Source organism: Fusarium coffeatum, assembly GCF_003316985.1.
Source record: "Fusarium coffeatum strain FIESC_28 chromosome Unknown BRIP53273_contig_61, whole genome shotgun sequence".
Classification (NCBI taxonomy): domain Eukaryota; kingdom Fungi; phylum Ascomycota; class Sordariomycetes; order Hypocreales; family Nectriaceae; genus Fusarium; species Fusarium coffeatum.
In genome coordinates this window covers 156405-169482 of record NW_022157857.1, presented here as the reverse complement: position 1 = coordinate 169482, position 13078 = coordinate 156405, and the positions used below count along the sequence as shown (strand labels likewise).

Below are 13078 nucleotides of genomic sequence, written 5' to 3'. Positions count from 1 at the left end.
TACTTTTGAATGAGAAGCGTTTGTCTGGAGAGACGATGATTTCTGAACATGGTGAGTTGGCAATTATTATTGATGGTTCCCTGTGTCTTTTTCACCGTGCCCTTTCCTGTTGGTGATGATCCCCTTCATGTCACTGTGAACGTTTGATGATAGCGGCATAACCCTCTACAACTATACCCTGATCAAGATCAAGCGGTCAACTCCATTATTACAAGCAACTTTTCGTATCTTTTCATTACCTCACTCAACCTCATCTCACTTCTGACACTCTGGCTTCATCTTGCATCAAGAAACAAGTGTGTCGACTTACAAATCCCCATCAATATGTCTCCGAAGGGTTAGTCCCGGGTAGCTTCCACACAAATTGTGGCTAGTGAGCTCATAAGGCTGTCCGAGTGGCGCAGCCACAACCAATAACAGCCCAGACATGACAGAAGGCTGCCTTTGACTTTACCAAACAGCAATTGGAAGAAGACAGCAAAGATTCTCAACGTTGAGAAAGCCTAATTGCGAATGCTCATCCTCTATCTCGCCATTTGACTCAGAGCATGTTCCTGTTCTCTAGGGCTGTTGGCGTTGCGAGCGACAGCCGCAAGGGATGGACCCTTGAATGGGACCCAGCGCGATCGCGTCATACTGGGGCCGAATTTGTGAGCGGTCTCGGCACTGAACTCGAGCTACCGCCATTGACTCCCTTCCTTATCACAACTTCAACACCACATTTTTACCTTCCACTTGGTGATATCACAACTTCTATGCTTCTCCCCTTCCACTGGGAATCTTCTTCTTAGCAGCGCAATCCATTTATCAAGCTGCATCCCATCCTCCTTCCTCTCTTCTGCCCCTCCCTTCAATCGTCAATCGACCAACCTAACAACCACAGAAATGCCTTCACGGACCGTCTCCCCGATTATGTCCCCCGGCCCATCATCACCCATCCTCTCCCCCCTCGAAGCCGCCGAAGATCCCGCTACGAGCCCCGACCTCGTCCACTCGCTCTCCCACACAAGCACCATCCTCGCCCTCGCCGTCAGTCCTCAGCACGAAACCATCTTCGCCGGCACACAAGACGGCGAAATCGTAGCATGGTCACTCGACACCTTCCGACAAGTCAAACGGGTCCAAGCACATAAGCGCAGTGTTCTTTCCCTCGCGCTATCACCCGATGCAAACCTCTTATTCTCCAGTGCTGGAGATCCTATCATCAATGTCTGGGATCCTAAAACTTTGACGAGATTGTACGAGATTTATGGATCGTATGATGTTGGTGATATTTTTTGTACGGCTTATAGTGCGCAGCATGAGACGGTTTATGTTGGTGCGCAGAATGCTACTATTCAGTGGGTAGGGCTTAATGATGTTACTGCGAGAGTGTCGCCTGAATCACAACAACATCCCGACCGACGAAACCATCGCTTCTTCGATTCCAAGGCCGTCGGCGGCGGCGCGAGTACACCCCGACGCAACGACGATCGATGGGGATTGATTCCCAAGGCACATAATGTTCTTGAGATGCACTCTGGTTGTGTCAGGAACTTTGCGCATTATGGTTATGTATACTGCATGCTCATGGCCAAAGGTCCGACCGTCGATGTTGGAACCGACGACGATGTCCTTATCTCCGGTGCGGGCGATGGAACGATCAAGCTTTGGAGCTTGGGACATACAGTTGAGGACGATGAAGAGCTTGGCGGCGGTATACAAGAAATCATGACATTGGGCACCGACGATGGCGAGTCAGTCTTGTCAATGGCACTTGATAGCTCATTCTTGTACGCTGGCAAGCTTGATGGTATCGTTGAGTTGTGGGATCTTGATACCGCGCAGCGATTGAGAGTCATCAAGGCACATGACTGCGATATCATGTCGATTCAAATGGGTTGGGGGTATTTGTGGACTGCGGCAACTAATGGTTGGGCCAGCGTGAGTACTCCTCCTAGCAGATGATGCTATTTTGCTAACGAGATGCAGAAATACAGCACAACCCATTATGGCAAATACCAACACGCCGCCTCCGGAGCCGTTCCCCAGAAATACCAGTGTCTTCTCCGATGGGAAGCTCACCAGGGCAAGGTCCTCGCCTCAGCTGTGACGAATTACAGGAACAAGCAATACTTCATCACGGGCGCGAACGACGATAACATTTCTGTGTGGTCCATCGACACCGATAAATGCGGCACAAAAGAGAAGGAAGTTTCGCAAGCTTCGGATAACCTTTTGCTATCGTCCCTGCGAGATTTCGTATCATACAAGACCGTTTCTTCACGACCGGAATTCGCGGAGGATTGTCGCAAGGGCGCTACGTACCTTGGTGCGCTGTTCAAGAGACTGGGCGGACATGTTGAGTTGCTTAGTACGGAGAAGCATCACAATCCTGTCGTCTACGCGAGGTTCTCGGCTAAGAAAGAAGCTGCCGAGACACGAAAGCGCATTCTCTTCTACGGTCATTACGATGTCGTCGCAGCCGATAGTCGCAAGGGTAAATGGGAGACTGATCCATTTACCATGCAGGGCACCAACGGCTACTTGTACGGCCGTGGAGTCAGCGACAACAAGGGTCCCATCATCGCAGCGCTATACGCAGTAACCGATCTCATGGAGAACCAACAATTAGAAAACGAAGTCATCTTCCTAATCGAAGGCGAAGAAGAGTTCGGATCATTGGGTTTTGAAGAAGCCGTCAAGAAAAACAAGGATCTCATCGGCGAAGTAGACTACATCCTCCTCGCCAACAGTTACTGGCTCGACGACGAAGTGCCTTGCTTGACATATGGTCTCCGCGGTGTTTTACACACAACAGTCTGCGTCGACGCGCCCAGACCAGATATCCACTCCGGCGTCGACGGTTCATACATGATGAACGAGCCTTTATCAGACCTCACCCAAATCCTGGGAAAACTCAAAGGTCCTGGCAATAAAGTCCAAATCCCTGGTTTTTACGACGGTATTCTTCCTATTACACCAGAAGAAGAAGCGCGCTACGATGATATCGCTCGGATTCTGATCCGGAGTAATCCTGAGAAGGGACCAGAGGATCGATTGAAGCAAAGTCTCATGGCACGCTGGCGCGAACCGAATCTTACGCTGCATCGGTATAAAGTTTCGGGACCGGATGGGAGTTTGGTTAGTAGTCACGCCAGCTCACATATCAGTTTGAGAGTTGTTCCGGGGCAGGAAGTAGATCTTGTGATTGAAGCTTTGACAAAGTTCCTTGAGAATGAATTCAAACAGCTTGAGTCGCAGAATCAACTTACTATCACGGTGGATAATCGTGCAGAACCTTGGTTGGGTGATCCTACGAATGCGATTTTCCAGACCCTTGAAAAGGCGATCTTGGAGACGTGGGAAGATTGCTTTGAGACATCCGGCGAAGCAACACCCGATAAGACACCCGACCAATCCAAATCCGAAGAAGATGCTCTAGCGGTAAAGACAAAGATGGGAAAACCGCGCAAACCACTATACATTCGCGAAGGCGGATCAATTCCCGCGATTCGATTCCTTGAGAAGGAATTTGGTGCGCCGGCTGCGCATTTACCTTGTGGGCAGAGTAGTGATTCTGCGCATTTGGATAATGAGCGGATTTGTTTGGTGAATTTGCTGAAGGCTAGGGAGATCTTTGCAAAGGTTTTTGGACGGCTGTGATATGGTTGTAGGTTTGGAGGATGGGGATTACAGGAAGGATGGTGGAGGAACGGATTGGTGAGGATGAGTGTGAGGGAGGTGGACACGGATTTAACGCTTGATGATGATGTGAGATGGAAATGTTATTTTAAAAATTGGGGAATGATAATGAATGAATTGATACCCTTAATAGCATTGCGTCTGTGCAGCAAAGTTGTTATGGAGGGCGAAGAGTGGTACGGCAATATCGCTGCTTCCGGACTGACAGCATCATCAGTGAGTTCAAGATGTAACCAACATGCATATGTCAAAGATGATGTGCATCAGCGTCCCTGCCAAGCCCCTCCCGTGTCCATAGGGCTGTAACATCTTACCAACCCATCAATCTCGGAATAAAAGATCTTGAAGATAATCTGCCTTGCAGGAGCATCATCTGGTTTCATCTTACCATTCCATGACTCCCATAAATCCCATCATCTTACCCTGCATCACAAGCCACAATCCGACCAGTCCACCTATTATTAGCACTTTCTTAACGAATCAGATACGTCTAAGATGAATCCGTGCTGCGCTTTAATGGGGCGGTCGATCTTACCATCTGGGGCTGTTTTAAACTCGTTCCGGACTGGTGCTGACGAAAGGATCGTCGAGCGCAATTAAATTAGATCCATGGGAGTGGTGTTCCGATTACTTCATGATGGGTTTGTACGTACCGCCTAGTTTCCGTGTTTCTTGTTTTTTCCCTCTTTTTGTTTCTTCTCCTCTTTTTTTCCCTCCTATTCCAACTCAGTATCGATTCAAACAACATCTATATACCTAATTAATTATCCGACACTCGCTTTTTCACACAAGTCATTCGCTTTTAGAGTTTGATTGCGTTACTTTTTAACTGGGTCTGGTGCTACGAGATCTAGCGATTACCGTGGCTGGAGCTGAAACCGGGTATATCACCAATTTGTTCGACCTGTCAGCAAGGGATTTTTGAGCTTTTCCCATCAACAACAACAACACACGATCGTTACCAGCCAATTACTCTGCCCGCCATGGCGTCGCGCTGGTTTACCCTCGCTCTTCTTCTAACGCCAACACTGGCTCTCGAAAACGACTTCTCCCTCTACCCCAAGGGCGCCCAAGCCTGCCTCAAGAAAAACGCCGCAGACGCCTCCTGCACCGGCAACGACTCGAAGGAAATGAACTATTGTCTCTGCGGCTTGGGAAACTACAACAATGACTTCATCCTTGGATCTGCAGCGTGTGTTGGCAAGGAGTCGCCTAATGATATTGATGGGACGTACGATATGATGAAAACATCGTGTTCGGAATCGCAAACACCTATGAAGACTACGAAAAAGGAATTCCAGCAGGCTGCGCATGATGGTGTGAGCACGACGTCCGCTAGTGGTACTGCTACTGCTAGTGCTACCGAGAGTGCTTCGCAGAGTAGTGATACTGCTGCTGCTTCTACAACCGATGCTGCGGATGATGAAAGCACGGGATTGACAACGGGCGCTACGATCGGTGTGGCTGTCGGTGCAGCAGCAGGCGGCGCAGCAGTCGTAGGCCTATTCATCTGGTTCTGGCTCCACCGCCGCAAGAAGAACGCCGAAGAATCCCACCCAATGCTCCCCAACTACGAAACACAAAACTCACCATACGCACCCAGCGAAGCCAAACCCTCCGGCTGGCAAACACCCGATCCCAATGCAGGAGGCTACTACACACCGCAATACAAGCCCAACGCCGGCCCTGTCGAATTACCCCCCGACAACGCTGTTGCTGCGCCTGCGCCTATATTCGAGATGGATGGGACTTCGAGTGCTGCTGTGGAGATGCCTGGGTCTACGCCTGTTGATGCGTATGCTAGGGATGGGTTTAGTAGAGATGGATTGCATTCTTCTGCGGGGGATTCGGCGATGGTTTCGCCGCAGACTGCGCCTGGGACGCCGTATCGGCCAAACGGGGAGATGCTGAGGTAATTAATGGGATACATAGAATGAGGTATTAGCCTTGGAGTTTGGGATAGTGTGCCGTTTACATATCGGATGGCATTTAGCGTACATATTGAGTCTTTACAATTGTGTTTCATTCGTTCTGTAGTTGTCGTATTGAAGGGGATGTTGCTGATGTGTACAGTGGCTGTTCTGTCAGGTTCCTTCCTCGTCAAGTTCCTGCCTTAAGCTCCTTCCTTCCTGATCTCTTGCATCGGCCTCTCTTCCACACGATGTCGGTGAATCTTCTCCTTCACTTCTCTATCTTCCCCTTCGCATTGTCTCCCATCCGCATCTTCCTTTAATCTCCAATTTTTATTGACGTCCATCCGAAGCGTGAACGCATCCCGAATCAGGTTTGCAATACCATTCAACGACATCAAAGTTTCCTCGTCGCAATACCCCCTTCAATTTCCTGTCTCCCGTCCTGCGACTTCCTTGTCTTCACCTACGGCCTCGCCTTCCCTCTCCTTATCTGCTTCATTCTCCTCGAAATTGCCCCACCATCTCTTCTCCCACCCGCTTCAACTTCCACCGACGTCAATCTAACAACGCGAACACAAACTTGAAGTTGCGCTTCCATCGCGTCGCATGCCTTCGCCCATGATCGGTACCGCAAATGATGCGACGTTCGCCGCAATGACATCTGATTCTGATTGGCCTATCTTCCCCTGTCAGCCTCGAGAAGCTGTAGTCAGCTGTGCGCCTTGAGGTGGGGAATGGCCGCAGCCAACATTCAGGCGGATGCGAAATATCACTCGAGCTGCTCGGCATTTCCGCGTTCCAACGCTCTTCTTCACCACCTCTTGGATCGTTCAGTCAAGGATGGCACTTTGCGATCCGTGTTATAACCTGGTTCACATTCTCGAACAACACCACATTCGCCCAAAACAGCATCGCGAACAAGAAACCCTCAAAGAGACATGGGAAGACCAATATGGATATCAATACTTCCCCAGCAGTAGTAGCGTCACTGCGTTTCGTGACTGGCTTTCAGCCCGAAATGACAAAAGCTCCATCCCAGAAACCTTGCCGCAACTCCCTGGACTCATACATTCATCATGGGATTCATTCTGCAAGTCCCTTGACAGTTTCTGCCCAGTCTGTTGGGTTGTTTGGCGTCACATTAGGGACTCGCCTGCGACTTCCTATCATGATGAAAATCGCTCAGGGTTCTGGCTCTCGTTTCACCACGGTCTCGATTTGACGGGCAACACCGGCTTGATAGAGCTGAATTGCTCTGCGGATATAAGAGACGCTGATAACATAGTATTTTCCTACGCGAGAACGACGAAGCAGCGGTTCCAAGGTGATTTTCCTCAAGGACACTGATGAGAGGTGACTGATGACCTCCTGTAGAAGTAGTGGCTGGAATTCCTCTGGAGGGGCACATGGGCTCGAAAACAACAGTGAATACAGTCAAGGGCTGGCTCTCCATGTGTGAGGGGGGTGACAGATGTGTCGCAAAAAGACGTGCTGTTAGCGATCCGATAATACCTACGCGACTGATCGACGTTCACACCTACGGCTCTCAATTCTGGTCCGTTGTCGAGACAAACAACCACCAGAGCTTTTCCAAATACGTTGCACTGTCGCATCGATGGGTAGCTGACACACCCCGTCTCCTTAGAAACAACTATCTCGCCTTTCAGATGGGCCAGTCTGATGACGTCGTGCCACGCAGCTACCAAGATGTCTTTGTCCTCTGCCGCAAACTAGACATCAGATATGTTTGGATTGACTCGCTATGCATCTTCCAAGATTCCGCGGATGATTTCCTTCACGAAGCTGCCACCATGATCGAGGTCTACGCAAACGCCTTTTGCACTTTCAGCATAGGTTGGGAATCACCTCATGGGTTTCTACGACCTCGGAACACTCGTGCTCTTCTCCGATGGAATACTGACAATTTAAACGGCCTGGTACCTCCAGATCGACACTTGTTTGTCCACGACCATAGGGAATTGCGTGAGACAATTGGTCAGACGCCACTCAACCGACGGGGATGGGTGCTCCAAGAGCAGCTTCTATCGCCAAGGATCCTGCACTTGGGGAACGATCAATTGTATTGGGAGTGTGATGGCAGAATATCCTCTGAGACTGAACCTGATGGGCTTCTTCCACACGGAAGTGACTATAGGCGAAAGATGCTCGTTGATAACGGAGAGAGCGAGAGCTCGACTTGGCAAGATCTTGTGGTTCAGTTCATGAGACTGGATTTGACATTCGAGAGAGATAGATTACTCGCTGTATCCGGCATCGCAAGATTCCTGCTCACTTCGAGTGAAAACGGGCTACCCGAGGGAAATGGCTCTTACTCTTATCGAAAAGTCGAGCGAAAGGTTGACCCAACCACTGAGTATGTTGCTGGCTTACGGAGGTTTCACTGGATCAAAGATCTCCTTTGGCAACCCATGATTTTCCCCCAGCGTTGGATTGAAGACGACGTCAAGGTTAACAGGGGATCGTTCAATCGTTGTCCTGATAACATCGTTCCTTCATGGTCATGGGCTGCCTGTCCAGGACCTATACGATGGACGGTCGAGCCTTTTGACGTTTGGCACCATGATGTATCTGACGAAGGAGGTCCCGTGGCATGTTTGCGTAACATCAACTTTGAGCTCCTAGGAAGCGATATCTACGGTCTTCCCAAATCAGCATCATTGGATATATCTGGTCTTCTTATTCCAGCTAAACACACAGAGCTAGACGGCCCTGAGTACCACCCAAACGGCGTTGAAGCCACCAGTAACCAACAATATTTTTACCTGTACACAGATGGCTTCATGTACCCATTGCCATACCCACGAGTTCATGGTGATGTTCGATCCTTAATCACGGCACCTTTAGAATCGTGCGACAGTTTCACGCCAACGTGCTTCATTATACCTCTAATATCGCTCAGTATATGGAAAGATCCGAAGACCATGGGCCTGGTAGTTCAAGAGCGACCACGAGCTGGTGATGGCTTGAGAGAATTCGTGCGCGTTGGGAGTTTTACAAGATATCACAAACCAGATCACAATCGCCAGGACTGTGCGGGCCTGGCGATTATGAACGCCATTTTGAAGAACGTCCCTGCCGATGGCGATAAGTTTGAGCAGAAGTTGCGCGACTCTGCATATTGGTGGGAAGATTATGAGAGAGCCGGTATGGAAGATGGACATGATGCTACGGCTAAGGCTGAGTGGACGACCATTCGGCTTGTCTGAGGGCATATGGAAGCTTAATACTGGTGCTGAAGTGCCGGTTCATACCTCCGTCCGCGGCGACCGCGATTGAAATGGGTGTGCTTGGGGATGGGACTGATCGGCTTCATTTGAGTGGCTTCTTGCCATTGCTTGGTGATCGCGATCAGTCGTGAAAGACGATCTTCATGTCGCGTCGAAAAAGAAAAAGTGAAAATGATAGCCAATTTAAAAGAAGGAAAGAGTCAGAGTCTTGTATTTATTATAGCGACACGCCATCTGTTGAGAGCCAACAGACTGAAGCATCTTCTGTACAGCTGCTCAGCGAAATGTGGCTTGTTGCCGCTCACTGTGGCTGTGCACCCCGCGGGCCTCGGTCAGCGGGGACCCGCGGATTTCACCGAACAGCGCATTCGACCTTCACATGTAACAAACGTTCTCCTCATTGAACGAACTTCAATTACCTTCAATTGCAGTTTCAACACATCAATTCTCCAACATACCGAGGAATTTTACTTGAACGTCGACTGTCAGGATCATGGTTGAGAAAAAGACTTACGTCCTGATTACAGGGTAAGAACTCCATTGCAGAAAAACTGAGTGAACAAATGCTAATGAGTGTAGATGTTCACCTGGAGGCATTGGACACTCTCTCGCCAAAGAGTTCAATCGCCAAGGTCAGCCATCAGTCAATCATCGGGAATTTGAAGAATGGGTAGCTAATGAAATGAAGGCTGCCATGTCATTGCGACCGTGCGAAACACAGACATGATCAAGGACCTTGAAGGTCCTGGCATGAGCTGCTTCCCTCTTGAAGTCACTGATCCCAAGAGCATCAAAGAGTGCATGCAGAAAGTTTCTGACCTCACCGGAGGACGTCTCGACATTCTCGTCAATAACGCGTACGTCTCCCTCTCATCAATTGAACCTCACTGACATTCCCAGCGGCCGAACTCATACCATCCCCGCGTTGGATATGGACCTTGACGACGTTCGCGCCACCTACGAAGTTAACGTCTTCGGCCCCATGTCCATGGTCCAAATCTTCGCACCTCTTCTGATTGAAGCGCGAGGTCTCATCATCAACATCTCCAGCACTTCCACTTTGGTTCCTTACATCTTCGGCGCCATCTACTCCTCCTCCAAGGGCGCTATCAACGTCTGGTCCCGCGCCCTCCGCCTGGAACTCAAGCCCTTCAACGTGCGTGTCATGAACGCCGTCACCGGAACAGTACGCTCCAACATCGCCAGTCGCACACACCGGTCTCTTCCCCAGAACTCACTGTACAAGCCTGTTGAGGACTTCTTTCAGCAGCGATTGACGTTTAGTCAGCGTACTGCTACGATGCAGACTGAGACTTATGCCAGGAAGCTTGTTACTGCTGCGCTAAAGGGTGAGGGGTATCTGGGTGGGTTGATTGGAGGTACGCCGGATTGGTTCTATGCGGGAGGTATGGCGACTAAGGTTTGGATCTTGAGTTGTCTGCCTAGATGGGTCAGTGAGAGTGTGATTGGGATTTTCTTTAGCATTGGGAGTTTGAGTAAGAGGATTCAGAATGCTAGGCAGAAGTCGAGCTGAGCTGGGTTGGAGCTGGCGCTATCACTGGGGATCAATTGAGATGAGTTGAGTGTGTCGCGTAACGTCTCGCGATGGGAAAGCTATGTTAAGTATATGTGCCGAAGCGAATGGTGTAGCATGCTACTCTATGTCTAATCTAATGAGTGGTATCAAAGCCGCGATGGTAGTGAGGAGTTGTGTAATGTCACCACCATCGCATAAAAATGACCGAACTTTTCTTCCTCTTCTTCTCTTCTTCTCCAATGGTCTAAGCCCACTTTCCAAGCAGACTCATCAAAACCATACCACAAAGCAATCCAAACATAGCCAACGTAGTAGTCAGCGCATTGGCATCACTAAGTTCACCACCAAGCATCCAATCCTGAGCCCACATCTCGACCAAACCGACCCAGACAAGAATACCAGCCGAGAAGGCATCCAGGGTACCGATGGCGATGAGAGTAGAAGGATCGTTGCCGTTGAACACATTCAGAACACCGATACCGATGGCCATTCCGATGGGTGTGATGATGGCGAAGCCGGAGGCCAGGACGAGCTTCTTCCAGAGTGGGACAGTAGATGTTCCTGTTCGTTCGACCGAGGGTGTGGGGGAGTGGGAGTGCGAGTGGCCCAGAGCGAGGGGCATGGCGCCGTAGCCTAATGATGCGATACGTGTTCCTAAGGCGATACCTTCGAAGAGTTGATGGAAGATGATTACGATTGAGAGGGTGATGAAGAAAGAGTCTCCAGCCACGACGAGGGTGATACCGATAACTGTCACCATTAGTCAATTGACTCAAACACCAGTCAAGGAAAAGAACTCACGCAGAGAGTGGAAGATGATACCAGCCTCCATGATACTAATATTCGCCATCTCAGCCTTCTCAACAGCCTTAGGCGACAGAGTAACAGAATCCGTTTCGGCTTTCTTGCTAGCTTGCCAGCGCATCGCGCGATGAACAAGGAACTCGATCAGGAAGGAGATGAACAAGCCCGCCATGACAATAGCAGCAGTCGTAGCTTCGTAAAGTAATTCGCCGAGACATTCGTTGCCGAACATCATTGTCGCGTGAGTGAAGAGCTGCAAAAGTCAGTGACTGTTCCCCAAACCTCCCATGGAAGTAAAGACAGGAGAGAGGGGTAGGGGACTTACATGGACAAAAGCAGTAGAGATAATAACACCCGTACCAAATTGCTTCAACACGATAAGGAACAGATTCGACTTAACAGGCGTAAACCTCGAGAGTAGAATAGGTCCGTAGACACCAACTGATGAAGCGACAAGGACTACAAAGAGCATGCCGATTCGGATGCCGATCTTGTAGTCTCTGTCTGTTCGGGTGCAGGATCGTGCACCACCTTCGGAATGACCGCCGCCTACGCAGTGTCTGGGAAGTGTTAGTGATGCTGAAGTGAGATTATTGTGGGTAGAGAGGGTGAGGGACGGAGACGTACTCTACTCCTGCGTGGAAATGGCAGTGTTCCTCTTGGGGATCAGCGGCGCCGGATTCAACGTCTTCGGCTGCTAGGATTGGTGCTTCACCGTCGTCGGACATGCAGTATCTAAATGATCAGCTTCAATACAAGATACCAAGGACAAGTGTACCTACGTCTCGTCGCCATGGCTGTGGCAGCCTGTCAATTGAGCGGGATACTCTTCCGTGTTTGTAATGGTAGTTTGGACGTAGTACTCCGAAGAACTGGGGCCTATGCAGTATAGAGACGTCTCATGCATATGACAATCCGACACAGCAGTGATCTTGTCTGCTTTCGCAGAGCCCGTCTCCTTAGCAGCTGTCTGAGTAGCGCTGGCGTTTTCGCCGAGGACTTGGACTTCTCCGCCGCTTGGGTTCATGCAGTACGTGTCTGAGCCATGGTTGTGACAATCTGTGTACGAAGATGGGAGGTCTTGAGTAGCTGTCGCTGAAGCTTCTGCGACGATTTGGTACTCGTCTGAACCTGCCATGCAGAACCTGCGACCGTCAGTAGATGTTGCAGGGTGTTGAAGGGGAGTAGCTTACTGTGTAGGACCATGCATATGACATCCAGTCAAAGACTCAAAGCCCGTCTCCGTCTTACTCGCCTGCCTCTTAGCAGCTGCTCCCGGTGCAGTCGCAGAAACAGCGACTACAAACAAGAGAGCGCCAGTGAGCATGGCTGCCTTGCGGCTTTGGAAGAAGGTCTTGACGCGGGCCATGGTGGACATACAGATCTTCGGTAGGGAACAGTAAGCAAGGAGGGGATGTGAGGGTGGTTATGTAGTCTGCATCACGAAGCCAGCCCATCGGAAAAGAAAATCTGCGTGGGGGCAAATTGTTAATCGGCCGAGATGTCAAGTGAACATCAAGGTCCTCGTTTGTCAGTGAAACTTGATCGGATGCTTGGCCGGCTTGTGAACCGTGGGGCCGGTTACCTGGATAGCCCAACACTGGACGACTGGTCTACGGGGAATACTACCGGAAGAGGAACTCGTGAAGATTCTTCAGCTGCAATACGTCCAGTGGCAAGACAGACAAGTCTTTATCCACCAAGTCGGGCAACGAACGGATGGATCTTCAGCGGAGGATTCGCACTTACACCAACCAACCCACCATACCATACCCCAATCCACCACCAACTGCCACTAAAAGAGAGCAACAAGGTAAGCTTGTAAACAAGGTTACGACGGTGATAAACCGTAGCCCATTCCGAGGAAGTGGTACCCTTGCGAATCTCTCCAC

At 50.1% G+C, this 13078-nt stretch overlaps 5 protein-coding genes across 5 annotated transcripts; 4 read left to right on the top strand and 1 right to left on the bottom strand.

Moving 5' to 3' along the window:
• Window positions 1–885: 885 nt before the first annotated feature.
• FIESC28_02826 (uncharacterized protein) lies at window positions 886–3645 on the top strand (the record flags this gene model as incomplete). The annotated part of the gene is made up of 3 exons (XM_031156975.1): window positions 886–1238; window positions 1293–1923; window positions 1972–3645. 3 exons carry the CDS (start codon window positions 886–888, stop codon window positions 3643–3645), a joined length of 2658 nt encoding a protein of 885 aa, XP_031018927.1.
• A 1022-nt stretch (window positions 3646–4667) lies between these two features.
• Window positions 4668–5600, top strand: FIESC28_02825 (uncharacterized protein; the record flags this gene model as incomplete). The annotated part of the gene is made up of 1 exon (XM_031156974.1): window positions 4668–5600. One exon carries the CDS (start codon window positions 4668–4670, stop codon window positions 5598–5600), a length of 933 nt encoding a protein of 310 aa, XP_031018926.1.
• Window positions 5601–7003: 1403 nt separating this feature from the next.
• FIESC28_02824 (uncharacterized protein) lies at window positions 7004–8824 on the top strand (the record flags this gene model as incomplete). Its single annotated transcript, XM_031156973.1, has 1 exon — window positions 7004–8824. The coding sequence occupies one exon, from the start codon at window positions 7004–7006 to the stop codon at window positions 8822–8824; it is 1821 nt and encodes a 606-aa protein (XP_031018925.1).
• Window positions 8825–9338: 514 nt separating this feature from the next.
• On the top strand, window positions 9339–10345 carry FIESC28_02823 (uncharacterized protein; the record flags this gene model as incomplete). The annotated part of the gene is made up of 5 exons (XM_031156972.1): window positions 9339–9373; window positions 9425–9477; window positions 9534–9702; window positions 9746–10265; window positions 10328–10345. The coding sequence occupies 5 exons, from the start codon at window positions 9339–9341 to the stop codon at window positions 10343–10345; spliced, it is 795 nt and encodes a 264-aa protein (XP_031018924.1).
• A 281-nt stretch (window positions 10346–10626) lies between these two features.
• On the bottom strand, window positions 10627–12555 carry FIESC28_02822 (uncharacterized protein; the record flags this gene model as incomplete). Its single annotated transcript, XM_031156971.1, has 6 exons — window positions 10627–11132; window positions 11184–11439; window positions 11512–11746; window positions 11814–11921; window positions 11969–12331; window positions 12380–12555. The coding sequence occupies 6 exons, from the start codon at window positions 12553–12555 to the stop codon at window positions 10627–10629; spliced, it is 1644 nt and encodes a 547-aa protein (XP_031018923.1).
• Between the last annotated feature and the right edge of the window lie 523 nt (window positions 12556–13078).